We start from the raw sequence: 13548 nt of genomic DNA, 5'->3' as shown, positions 1-13548 counted from the left end.
ATGAAGACAGCACGTGTTTCCTTTGAGGTAACTAGGGTTGACCGACGAAAGTGATTTCTACTACCACCTTTAAAGTGACGATTCTGGTCTTCTGATTTAGTCAGAATAGCAGAATGATATCAGGTCCTAAGCAGAATTTCAATTGGGGGCCTACTTCCACTGTAACCCACCAACCACCATAATACCACTGTGCACACAGGGCTCATTTGAGACATTTTCATTTTCTTTTACATATTTTTTGTCATAGTAAATTATTAAATCTGTCCTGACAGCATAGGAAAAATATTGAGTAATTAACACATGGATAAATGTGGGTAAGTCTGTAGCCCCAATTAGGATTCCTTAATTTACCAGTTTCCCTCCATTTAGTCATTGTGCCATAAATAATGCTACGATGTGCGTTCACTCAAGTGCTCAAGAAGGAAAAGCAAGTTTATTTGTGAAGCACAATTCGCACACAAGCTGTTTCAAAGTATTTTACACTTAAATCAGATGAGGTAAAGAATAGTACATCAAAAATGAGAAATGCATTAAAATAAATGGTAAAACTTATCACACAACATTTGAGGCAGTTGAAAATTAACCCAAATAAAATGTCAAGACATGATGAAAATAAGCTAATAAAATAGCATTTGTCCTTTGTGAAAAAACTCCAATAAGCAGGAATGTTCATCTCTGATTTAAAGTTACCCAGAGTTTTGCACAGCTCAGGGTTTTAAGGAGCTGAGCAGAAGAGAAACAAAATAATGCCTCCACTTGTTTAGCTCTGGTCCTGCTGATCCTGGGAACACTGAGTTAATGGGTCTCTGTTGGCCCGGGATGCAAACCTGGCCAGCAATTCTGAAATGTATGTACGCCCAAGATTATTCAGTGCCTTATAGACCGAAGACAATATTGAAACTTCTATCCTTTTACAAATAGGAACCCAGTGCAGGCATTTGGAGAATGTTGTGATATGATTATTGTTATTGTGTAACTTTTTTGTTGTTATTTGTTTTTTTTCAAACAGGTCTCTCTTGTAAATTAGACCTTCCATCTCAATGAGACAACCTGTATAAATAAAGGTTAAATAAAAAAAAAGATATATTTTGTAGTAGAAAGTTTTTGATCCATCGAGCTGTTGATATTATGGACAGACTGACTCAGTGACTGAAGCGGACTTAACCATGTGATATTACAGGATTGAAGTTTTGCGTTTTCAGCATATGTATTGTAAGAAATGTTTTATTACTTCATAATCTGAGCTAGGGGGAATTTAAAGACATTGAACAAAAGTGGCCAGAGAATGGAACATTGGTATGAGCCTGTAATTACTTATTATTGAGGCATCTGGATTAAGCTTCTTTAAAAGAGGTTTGATTGTTGCAGCCTGTGGAGAGCAGTTAAAATAGGAAAACTGAGTTGAGTTGGCTTTAAATATTTTAGAAGATGACTTTGAAATGAGTTGAATTTCTTCTGATAACTTTTCATAACCATCTAGCCCTCCTGGGTCGCTCAACATATTTTGTGTTGTTTTTTTTTCTTTGTTTTATTTTTGAATAGTTTTCATTGTGTCAATGGAAGTGACATGCAATCTGACAAGGTTTTGTATTTCGGGCTTATTTCTAATTTTGTTGGATTTTCTTCAGCCTGTCAGTTGCCTTTAAACAACAGACACAGATAGAACAATCTGTGTCCCTTTCTTTATTTCACTGACTGCCATTTAAAATGCATTTTTAAAACACTATTTCTATTAGATTTTTGCATTTTCTTGTTGATGAAATCCCTTCAAAGTTTTATGTTTTCTTATTTTCAACCAGGTTATGATATTTTTTCATGTACTGTAAATCTATCAACTTGCATATATGGAATGGGAAAAAAACACCTTAAGTATTTTTTAACTTTGAACAAAGGGTGAATTTTTGTTCAAAATCATTTTTTGCCTGTTTTTCACACTCACAGACTAAAGCTAGCATTTAAGATGTTAAATATTTAAGAACGTCATAAATATTAGTTATGTAAGGTAAGGATTTAAGTCTTAATAAATCCATTCATAAAACTGGGAAATAATTGATGCATAAAAGTTGTGTGGCGCTGTTTAAAATGTCTCCTTTGTGTGTCCAAGGGACACAGTGAGGGGGACCCCCAGGGACTGTGCTCCATACAAATTGCAACGGTGAAAACAAGCAGTAAAGTTTGTGAAGACATTCTTCTAAATATGCTACAACGTTTGGCCACGAATGTAGTTCATTAGGGTTGTAATTGTGCAATTTCCTAGTTTGCCCACACGATGGAGCCATACGGTCACTACAGTATCTATGCTTGATGAAGCCTATGATCTGCCTAAGAACAGCAACAGGCCGACGCGGTTGATACTTTCGTTATTATATAGTTTAGAAAGCCTGGATAATAGTGGCTATTGTTGTATTTGTCAGCTTGCTATGGTTGATAGTCGTTGTTTGTCAGATTAAGCCCCCCTTTTTGTCACCTGTATCCTATTTTACACAACCAAACAGCTAAGTTATCGATGTATTAATTATGTAGACTTTACGGTATGTTTATTTTTGGGTGTTTTCTCCCTTTTTTCAGTGTCAATCAGCTTAGATGTGGTTGACCTCTTTTGCAGAAGCTACCTGCGTGTGTTTGTATCTCAAGGCTGACCATCATGTCATCATCTTTCTGCAAACATACAATAAAACAGCTGGCAATGTGCAGCCATAGTAACGCCACGCCGCTCTTCTCCCTGAAGTGATGTGAATGGAAAATAGAGAGCTACTGCTCCTCCTCCATCTCTTTCCTGGTTTAAGGTATAAAGGGAGTCTCCTCCTGCCGGTGTTATGGACGAGGCGGAGGTAGGCGAGGAGGAGCCCAGATTTCAGCAGCCTCTGCCTCCTCCAGTAGCTGCCAGTTCGAGCGGATGCGCCGATGATGGGAGCGGCTCGGGGGCCGAGATGAAGAGATTCACGCTCGGAGGCGGGGCTGCGCGCAAAAACTCCAACAACAACAACGAGCTGTGGCTCCTGCAGGACGAGGACTCCTTTAAGGGACCTCTGAGCGCCACTGACAGCGCCGCCTCTGTGTTGTTATGCCCGAGGGAAGCGTCTGGCGGCCGGGGTGGCTCAGTGTCAGACCACAGAGGGGACACAGTTTCAGAGTCAAGCGTGACAGGAGCGGGGCCCGTTGGAATGATATGCAACAAGAACGGAGACTGTAGACGGGACCCGACTAGTTCAGGGAGCCTGTCTTCTCTCATATCCAGACAAGAAAAGCAGGCAGATGGAGCCGTAGGGAGTGAGGACGGAAAAGGGCAGGCAGGGGGGATGGACGCTTCTGTCACTATAGCGGGGTCCCTAACTCAGGGGACTGCCGGGACTGAGGTCAAGACCGCCGCAGCGACGGAGAAAAAGGACTCCAGAGTTTCCTTCTCCAGCGCCCCGACTGGTAAAGGTCACACCCCGAGTGTGCAGTCCAGAAACTCTGTCACTTTCACTAAAGCGGAGGACAGTTCACAGATAGTTCCGGACGATGGGGAATCCAGGGGAAACCAGACGTACATGCAGCGGCAGTTCAGCTCCATGCTCCAGCCTGGAGTTAACAAATTCTCCCTGCGCATGTTCGGGAGCCAGAAGGCAGTGGAGAAGGAGCAAGAGCGGGTAAAATCTGCGGGTAACTGGATAATCCACCCATACAGCGACTTCAGGTATGGGCCGGTCAGAACTGGGTTATGAACAGTTCATCCTGTTAAAGTGATTTTTATGTAAAGTAAAGAGGCGTCCGCAAATAATGTCGGATAGGCTCAAATCAACCTTAGATGAGCAAACAGATCCATTAAAGCTTTATTAAGCACCTTAAAATAACTGAGTGCACGCAAAGAATTATTAATCGTTCCCATATTTTCGTAGGGAAAAGCTTCAACTCATATTTTTTATCTGTCCCACATGAATGGACACAGACATATTGAGGCTAAGAGCAGCTGATCAGTGTTTTTCGTAGTGCAGACTCTTGCATACGTTGATAAAATGCTGCGTCCACAGCAGTATTTTTATTCCTCAGGGCGCAGGCGGAGAAGTTTGGCAACGGTTGTTTCAAAATATGCGAAAAAGTCAGCTTCAGCACCAGGGACAGCTCCTGCAAAATGTTGTCTTACAAAGGCAACTCTCAATAAATTAGAATATAATAGAAAAGTTAATTTATTTCTTTGATTCAGTTCAAAAAGTAAACCTCTACATTACACACAGTGATATGTTCCAAGATGCTATTTCTGTTATTTCGATGATTGGCTTACAACTTGTCAGGACATTGGAGTAGTACTTAATATAAGTTGAATGACTGTTTTTTTTGTGTAAAAAAAGTAGTGTTATGTCCATGTTATGGTCTACACAATCATGGGGAAGACTGCTGACTTGTCAGTTCAGGAGGCCGTCATTGACACCCTCAGGGTAAGCCACAAAAGCTATTTGTTCACAGAGTGCTATCCCCAAGCATAGTATTGGAAGGTTTGGTGGAAGGAAAAAGTGTGGTATAAAAAGGTGTACAAGCAACCAGGATAAGCTGATTTAATTTTCCAGTTCAGATTTTCTTAAAAACTGAATTTTTGGGTGTTCAGTAGCCATAAGCCATTATACCATGACAACTGAGAAATAAATGTATAAAGCTTTTCATTCTGCATGTAATGAAACTCTGCAATAAGGGAGCTCCACGTTTTAATTATTACTAAAATAAAATCAACTTTTCAATGATTTTCTTTTTTTATCTGGCAGCAACTGTGAGAAGTTCAGAGTTTTTTGTGATCGCTTGTTTGACAATTCTGATAATGACTTTTAGTTTTTTTATATTGTTGTTAATAAACAGTCAGTTAGGAAATGCATTGTTGTGCCACTAGTTATATAAATAATGCAAAAACAAATAAAAATGATGGTGCTTCAGTGGCTGTTGGGCTGCAAGCTGGCCCCATAATTAATTCTGCCTAGGGCCCAAATGTAAACTTTAGCCAGCCCTGTGGGGTCCATCATACCTTTAAGTTACAATCAGTAATTTGTTACCAGCTGGATCTCACAGCTTTAAATTTATACAAGTTACTCTGATAATATACATTGCTTAATCAGATGATCGAGGTTAAAGCAATAAAAGAAGAACAAAATGGCGAAAAAAAAATAAATTGTGTAGCTCATTGGTTTTATATCTCTATTGTAAATGTCAGCACTGTTTTCTAAATATGTCATCCTCCAGAATGATTTGTTTCATACTGTTCCAGTAAAAGACATGTGCACTGGTGGAGCCTAATCAGCACCTTTGCTGGCATGTGATATCTGCTGTTAATAGCAGCACCGTGAGTGTCTGGACATTAGTAGTTCAGACTTTACTGTGCTCTAATTGGTAACCATGGTAAAGATGTGTAAAAAGCCTTAAATAAATAATCAACTCTTCCTTTCTAGCACTGAAACATTTAAATAAGCCCAGATTTTAATTTAAACCATTACACACCAGGTGAAAAAAGACATAAGGATTTTTTTCTTCTTGCAAAATCACTGTAGCCACAGATATCAACATGGTATGAGATTATATAGAAAACATTCCTGTTTTCCAAAGAGTTCAGGATGCGATGCACTCTAACAACGTTCCCAGGGCCTTTGAAAAATAAATTATCTCACAGCTTCACATATTTTCCAATGTACCTAACTGTGTGCATGAGGTGCTTTTCCACACAATCCTCCTTTGCTTCATGCCAGATTGATCTTGAGTGTTTGTTGCTGAATAGCAGTCTTACTTATCTGACCAAAGCACACTGTTCCAGTTAAATTCTCAGTGTTGTCTAGCAAACTCTACTGCTCTACCATGATGGTTTGACAGAAATTGCTTTTTTTTATGGCATTCTTCCCAATCAAATGCCTAGCATATGGCCTCTAATGGTTTTTACTTATTTATTAAGCATTTCACAGTGAAGTTTCAAGGTTTTGTTGTTTTAACTTCCCTAAACTGCCTGCTCACTGTCCATGGTGGCAAGAGAAATATAGGTCCTTGTCCAGGCTTTTTTTGTCACAATTCCAGTTAGACCTGCACAATATATTGAATTTTCTTCGCTATCATAATATTAATAAGTGAAATATCACAATTGCTGCATAAATATAATATTTGCTTAGATATATGTCAAATGTCGTGCATCAACATTCTGCCTATTGATAATATATTTGGCCTGTTTATTGGACTCCTGCCTGCTCTTATTTCACACACCCGGTGTATATTTTTAATGGCTAAGATGCTAAAGCTCACTGATGCTAAAGTTACTGGTGGGGATCTTGTGTAACGGTAAAATAAGAAGAGTAAAAAAAGCTGGGTTAATCATAATCAATATCACGATTTTCAGTGTTGGTATCACAATTACATATTTTCTGGATATCCTGCAGCTCTACTTCCTGGTGTTTGCAACTTCTTTCTTTGTGTTCTAACTGTAAATACAGACAAAGTTAGGTGAGTGGCCATATTTGTAGTCATTGGCTTTCTTAAATGGCATGTTCATTTGTCTTTTCCATTCTGAAGAGTGGCTAAGAGTAATGAGCCTCTGTGTCTTGTGCCATTATACCTTAAGTTCCTCAGTCAAATAACATTAGGTAAAGAAATGACAAAAACAGATTCTTCAGTTACATGTATTTTGTTAGAAGGCCATTGATTTGTAAAATAAAAATGCAAATATTTCTTAAAATTGTTTTTTTTTTTTGCTGAAAAATTTTACTCAAATTGGAGAGAAATAAAAGTTTTTATGCTACTGCAATTAAAGTTAAATTTATTTTTCCCCACATCTTTATAAACTCTGGAGGTTGCTGTAGATAGCTTTAGTCAGCTCAAGGACAGAAATACATATTTATAACTTATCATGTTGAAAACTTCAGCATTGGACTTGGCACACATGAATCTTCAGTTTAATCCTCTTCCTCTCAGGTTCTACTGGGACTTCACCATGCTGATGTTCATGGTGGGCAACCTGATCATCATCCCGGTTGGCATCACGTTCTTTAAAGACGAGACAACAACACCCTGGATCATCTTCAACGTGGTCTCAGACACCTTCTTCCTTATGGACCTGGTGCTCAACTTCAGGACTGGCATTGTGTTCGAGGACAACACCGAGATCATCTTGGATCCCAAGAAGATCAAGAAGAAGTACCTAAAGAGCTGGTTTATTGTGGACTTTGTTTCCTCCATACCTGTGGATTATATCTTCCTCATTGTAGAGAAGGGGATCGACTCGGAGGTGTACAAAACAGCTCGGGCCCTGCGCATCGTCCGATTCACCAAGATCCTCAGTCTGCTGCGCCTCCTCAGGCTGTCCAGACTCATCCGTTACATCCACCAGTGGGAGGAGGTACACTAAGATTCATATTTTATCCTCTAGGCACCGGAACAGGAGGAGGGTTTGTTACAGATCATCAAAGGTTAAATAGGTACCAATGAATGGGTGTTTAGGTGGAAAAGTGCCTTATTTGGCAGACAATTAGGACACTTTTTATTTAACAGCTAAGCAAATTACAAAATAAGTTTATTTTTTTCAGTCATAGGAGTGAAAAACAAAGAACATTTGAAAAAAAAAATGGAGCTGAGACAGAGGCTGGGTAAGAATTATAAAACATTGCTACAAATCTGTCCTGATAATCTTTTGTCATAATTAGAATACATTTCATCAAACTAATTTGTTGAATAATTAACCCATAGGAATAGACATTGTTCGCACAACATTGCAAATAACACAAAATACTTGTCTTCTACTTTTAATTTTGTATGTTGCATGTACAGATGATGTCAGAATGTGCAGGATATAGAAAAGCTTTCGGATAATCAGCAATTTTTTAAAACCTTTTTAGAATTATCTCCATGACTTTTGCTGTTCAGCACAGGTGTTTATTGGTCTAACATTGCAAGCCACTGGAAATGTTCAGTTTGATTATAATAAAGAAATATTGACTTCTCCTAAAAACAAATCCATTCTGACTGTGCTTTAACCAATAATGAAAAATTGGATTTCAGTGCAGCATCTCATGCGAGTAAAAAAGTAATTGTGTTTTGCATATCTTAACTGTGCCTCTGTTCATAATAACTTTCCAACAGGCGAATAAATGAGATTTTACAATGCTGTATCACAATAAAACCCGAAGGTTGGATTATAGATCATTATAACCCAGTTTACTGATGCAGTTAATTAAAGCATAATTTGTGCTTGTCGGCAGGAAAGTGAAAAGGGAGTGTCATGGGAATGTGAACAAACATTTCAACAAAATTAATTGCATTTTCTTCTCTTAACAGGAATTTTATCTTTCTAATTTTATAATTGTTTTTTTTGTGTGACATTTCATACAGACAAGGCATGAAAGGGGCTGAGTTAACACTGACAGACTAACTGAGAGAAGAAAACAAGACATGTAGCCCACATGCATGTAATTAAGCCCAGAATTATTCACACCCTGGTAGATTTGGACTGATCTAGAACAGATTTTGAAAATATTGATGATTTTTATTTATTTTACCAACTTGTTCGATATGACTGGAAATAACATTAACATTCTGAAGTGGCTCAGCCAGAGCCCAAAATACAATCAGATACAGAGTCTCTGAAGAGAGCTAAACATTAGGGTAATGGCAAGGAGGCTTTCTAATCTCAAATACTTGAAGCTCATCATAAAGATAAATTATCAAAACACAAGTGGAAACATGCAGAAAGCTGGTCACCGATTATAAGAAGGGTTTAATTGTTTTAATGCAAACAAAGATTTTTCCATTGATAATTCAGACTGGTGTAAATAATTTTTGACATGCCATGTCATATTAAAATGTAAGTTAAAACTCGAATTAGTTTTTCTCAAAATTGATACTCTTTCCACATTGTTATGTTTTCTTTTGGTAGATGCCTGTCTCATTTTGTACCACAAACTTTGTTAAATGAAAATAATTTAAATTCAATTCAATTCAATTTAAAAATACTTTATCGATCCCAAAGGGAAATTAATTAAATAAAATAAATGTCACAGGGGTATGAATACTTTTGGAATTGCTAATCAGATAGTGAAATGACAGAGATCAAGTATGTCTAAATCTACAATATTTTACCATCACAGAAACTGCTAGATTGGGTAGTTTATTGCATTCCAGTCAATCAAGCTGACTTTAGAGCATTTTCCATAAATCCAGGTTAACCACAAAGTGCTTTACAGAAGTTAAAAACAAGCTGACAGATGTAAAACCACAAAAAATAACCAAATAAACAACAAAGTAATCAGACAGACAAAACAAAACTTAATAATAATACTAAGATGAAGAAGAGTTGATAGAGATAACCACTATTTTATATAGGTAATGGGAAACAGATATGTCAGTTCTTCTAAACATATCTTGAAGACAAAAAAACTGGATGACTTTACATTTTCTGCTTTTAAATTCAGATAAGACAGAAGTTGTCTTTGGAGAGTCTTTTAAAAAGCAACTTCTAAGTCAGTCACTTACTCTGGTGGCCTGAGGTAATAACATAAAGAACCTTTAAATCCCATGTTAAACAGGTTCACAGGATTTCCTTCTGAAACCTCCGAAAACACAGAAAAAATAGTCCAAGCAATTGTTACTTCAAGGCTGGACTATTGTAATTCCTTACTATGAGAAGATAAGAAAAATATCAGTTAAAAGACTTCCGATGATCCAAAAAGCTGCAGCAAAAGTTCTGATGAAAATATTTGTATTAATTTAGCTCCTCTTCTTTGACTCTATGTTAAATCTAACTGATTTAGATTTGACAAGTTTGTTTTTAGCAAAGTTGCTTTACTGAGTTTTAACACTGGCCAAAAACAAACAAGACAAAGTTTATAAAACATTTTATAATATATTTGAAAAGTCACAGGAAACCCTAAAGCAAAACACAAATAATTGAGGGAATACTCATTACTTCTCCAGAGACAATAAGCATAATCTATTGATAGATGGGTTATCATCCATTATATGTCCCAGCCACATTGCGCAAACAGCAATTACTGCCTGGTTTACTGCCTACATCTGTTTTTTTGTTGTTGTTTTTTTTGTGTACAAACAGACCAAATTGACAAACCCAACATCTACTCTCACTCTGAAAACAGCCAGGACCATTCTGATTACGGACTGGTCATTTAAGTTCAGTGAGAGGCATAATTTCTGATTTAAACACACACCCTGCCCTGAACTGCTTAGTTCAGCTGAGCTCTACTCTGCTCAGCTCAATCCAGACTTAGCTCTTTAACCCTCCCTTTGCTTGGCCCAGCTCAGCTTACTTAGGTGTTGTGATGGTTTCAAAATAAGCTGTTCAGGGGAGGACTCAAATAGAAGGTTTCTGCTTTACATAGTTGTAAAGTTGAACCAGCACTAGGAAAGTCATGAGCATCAGGGGAAAATATGAAGAAGTTTCCTGAGGCAGAAACCATGTGTTGTTGCTTTGTTTTTATAACCTATTGAACATGTAATTTAGAAAAGACCTGCATCCATGGCCAGTAATCATCTTGTTGACCACTTTATCAAAGTACATTTAACTACTCACAGCATGAAGGAATGGATTTGTTTCATCTGCCTTCACCTGTGGTCACGGTGATATACTTTGACCCAGATTGAGGTGTGACTGTGATACATAGCTAAGGCAGTTAGGGTGTCAGGGGGAACATTAGTCCGGCAGAGTCATTAGTCACAGTCCGAATGCCTCCTAATCCCTGAGTGGGCCTCACAGCTTGTTGTCCGTCTTACTGCTCCACGACCATCTAAAGACAATGGACATTTTTCAAGATGGTAAATATATAAAATAAAAGGGACAAAAAGTATTGGCTTTGGTGGTTTCTTTGTAAATCATACAGTATTTTTTATGTACTGAGGAAGCAAAGAAGAGAAAAAAGATAGAACATAAAGTAGCACTAGCCAATGTTTTTTGGCTTCTTTGCAGAGGCTAAAAGCAATTCTTACTTATATCATTGTTCTGCTGATCCAGTAAAAAAAACCGAGAGCCCTTTGGAGCCAAACTCAGAAATTTACTTACATTTACGATGGGCATGAATGTCAAAACAAATATTGGGCTTTAAATTATTTATTTTAATTTGTAGCCATCAACACCCTTCCGGTATGATTCCTGCTGGATGTTTAACCACTCTTCCTATCAGAAATGGCATGGTTCATTTAAACCTCTGGTACAGATCTAATTTTAAGACACGGTCCACAAAGTTTCAATAGAGTTAAGATCTGGGCCCAGAAACATTAATGGCAGACAGCTTGATCCATTCGAAAACCAGTTAAGATATGCGTTTTGGATCATAGTCCCATTAGAATCCTCCGTTGTAGAGATAGGCATGTATTGTATTGTTTATCGCTACTGTGAAAAAAATCCCTTATTTTGATAAGAATTTGTATTTATCGTGACATTGATAAATTTCAATTAATGATGTTTGAAACTCCAAATACTGACTGTATTGTCGGATTGTAATTTTTACTATTTTTAGCATCATTATAAATTGACACATTCGAAAATATGATTAAATGCAGTTACTGTGTGCAGTTTAGTGATGAACATCACGCTTCTTTATGTAACTGGTATCCTGAAGAAGCCTACTTAAAAATAGTTTTTTTTTAAGAGCAGCATTGGCTATGATTTCTGTGACATGCAGGCACAGCCATACAGTTACCTACAAAGACTGAAAAAAAGTTGTAAATAGTTTTCTTATTATCGCTTTTATTGTTATTGATATAAATACCACAAAACATTGTGATATAAAATTGAACTCTACAATGCCCATGCCTACTCAGTTGTGTCCGTCTTTCAACCATTTAATCTTTAATTTGTCATATAATTTATTGGAAGTCTTCTGTCTTCATAGTTCCATCACCTTTGTGCAGTGCACCAGTTCCACTTCCTCAGCGTGATGCTAACACTACCATGCTCCTAGGTTTGAAAGACTCACATTTTTCCCTCCAAACACTCCTCCTGTTGCAAGAAATGAGCTCTATATTCGTCTTGTCTGAGTGGAACATCTTTCTCTACAGAATATTGGACTTGTGCTTGTGGCTGGTTGTGGATTTTAGAACTGCTGTTTAACTCCTAACATGCAGACAGTGGCACTGGTGTTGAATGATCTTACAGTTAATGGCAGGCTTGAGCCTCTGGAGTTCTTGGGTTGCTCTTGAACATCTTAAACAATTTAAATCAGTTAACTGAAACCAAGCACTCATCAAAAACTGGTTTCAGTATCGATAAAGCAGGCTAACCATAAGTTTTGGTATGTCCTAACGGCTAAGTCTATAGGACATTTTTGACTATGTTTAAAAGTTGGCTATGTTTGAATAAACAAACCAGTCACCAATCAACTCTACCATCTGTGAGTGTTTAAGTAAGGAAACCAGAATTATTTCAGTTAGTTGGTGATGGCTACAAAAAGAATGTGATATTACTGCAACTTCCTCAGGGACATTTATCCAAATACCAGGAGCTTATATGTAAATATTTGAGTCTATGTTGATTAGAGAAAATCCACAATAAATTCAAATGTGTGCACTCTATTACTTTTAGAAAAAAAATGTTTTGTATAATTGTTCGTTCCTGGAAAAACAATGGTTCCAGTGCATCATTAAAAGCTAAAATTAATATAACATTCATGCCCAAGATAGGACTGTGTCACTATATGCATATCAGCAAGTGGGGTATGATATGATTGTGGGTTTATTACTCCAGCCAGCTGCAAGTTGGTGCCAGCGAGGTCTCTGAAATGATGGGAGGAGTTACAGAATATCCCGACCCGGCTGCTCCCTAACTGTAAAATTCCTGACAGCGGCTGCTCGTTTACATCTCCAGACATGTTTGTTCCTACTTCACATATAAGATGATTTTCATGAATTTTGCAAAAAATTAGCATGATCTAAAATAAGAAACCATCAGCTTGGCTCATGAAACAGGGTCTTTGTAGCATGCAAAAATATATGAACTGAGAAAGCAGACATACAATGTCTGGCCTACTTCCCCTCCCTGCTGGACACTTCTGTACCTTTTGGGAAAATACACTTTTACTCATGATTTAGTGAAGTCTCCAGTTGGCCTAGTTAAATCAGGATTACACACCATGTAATGTTACCCACACATGCACAATGGCAACACAGCCTGGCTGACAGCCAAGAAGATTGAACTGAATAGTGTTTACAAGGCTGACACCAAAATCTTACCTGAAGCTCAGAAACAACAACACCAAAGCACCTAAATGTTCTTTACAACTATGAACATTCACAAGTTTTCACCTCTGAAAATAATTCACTTAAGCCTAAAATGGCTTCGACTTGTCCGTAAACCTATTTTATTAGATCTGTGCATATATGTTTCCAACGCTTCAACGGTGTTTTGCCAGACTATGGGAGGATGGATGGTAAAGGACCTGGTCAGGCTTTAAATGTGAAACCTGCAAAAAACAAAGGAAGGAAGGAAGGACAATAGGATAGGGAATAAAGGAAATACAAATATTACATCAAGTTATTCCTGGAAAATACCTAAATTTAATTCCAAACAAAACTTTTCCAGACTAGGTAGGTACTCTGCTGAAG

The 13548-nt window shown here is 37.5% G+C and overlaps 1 protein-coding gene across 1 annotated transcript in view; it reads left to right on the top strand.

Annotated features, from left to right (window-relative positions):
• The first annotated feature begins 2785 nt into the window (after positions 1-2785).
• hcn2b (hyperpolarization activated cyclic nucleotide-gated potassium channel 2b) overlaps positions 2786-13548 on the top strand; it is a 78423-nt gene continuing 67660 nt past the window's right edge. The window contains exons 1-2 of the mRNA XM_047375113.1: positions 2786-3679; positions 6916-7339. Of these exons, the coding sequence (XP_047231069.1) occupies positions 2817-3679; positions 6916-7339 (1287 nt within the window). The 5' untranslated portion in view covers positions 2786-2816. The remainder of the gene's footprint in view (positions 3680-6915; positions 7340-13548) is intronic.

This window comes from Girardinichthys multiradiatus, chromosome 9 (assembly GCF_021462225.1).
Source record: "Girardinichthys multiradiatus isolate DD_20200921_A chromosome 9, DD_fGirMul_XY1, whole genome shotgun sequence".
Taxonomy (NCBI): Eukaryota; Metazoa; Chordata; class Actinopteri; order Cyprinodontiformes; family Goodeidae; genus Girardinichthys; species Girardinichthys multiradiatus.
This window is presented reverse-complemented; position numbering and strand designations above follow the sequence as displayed.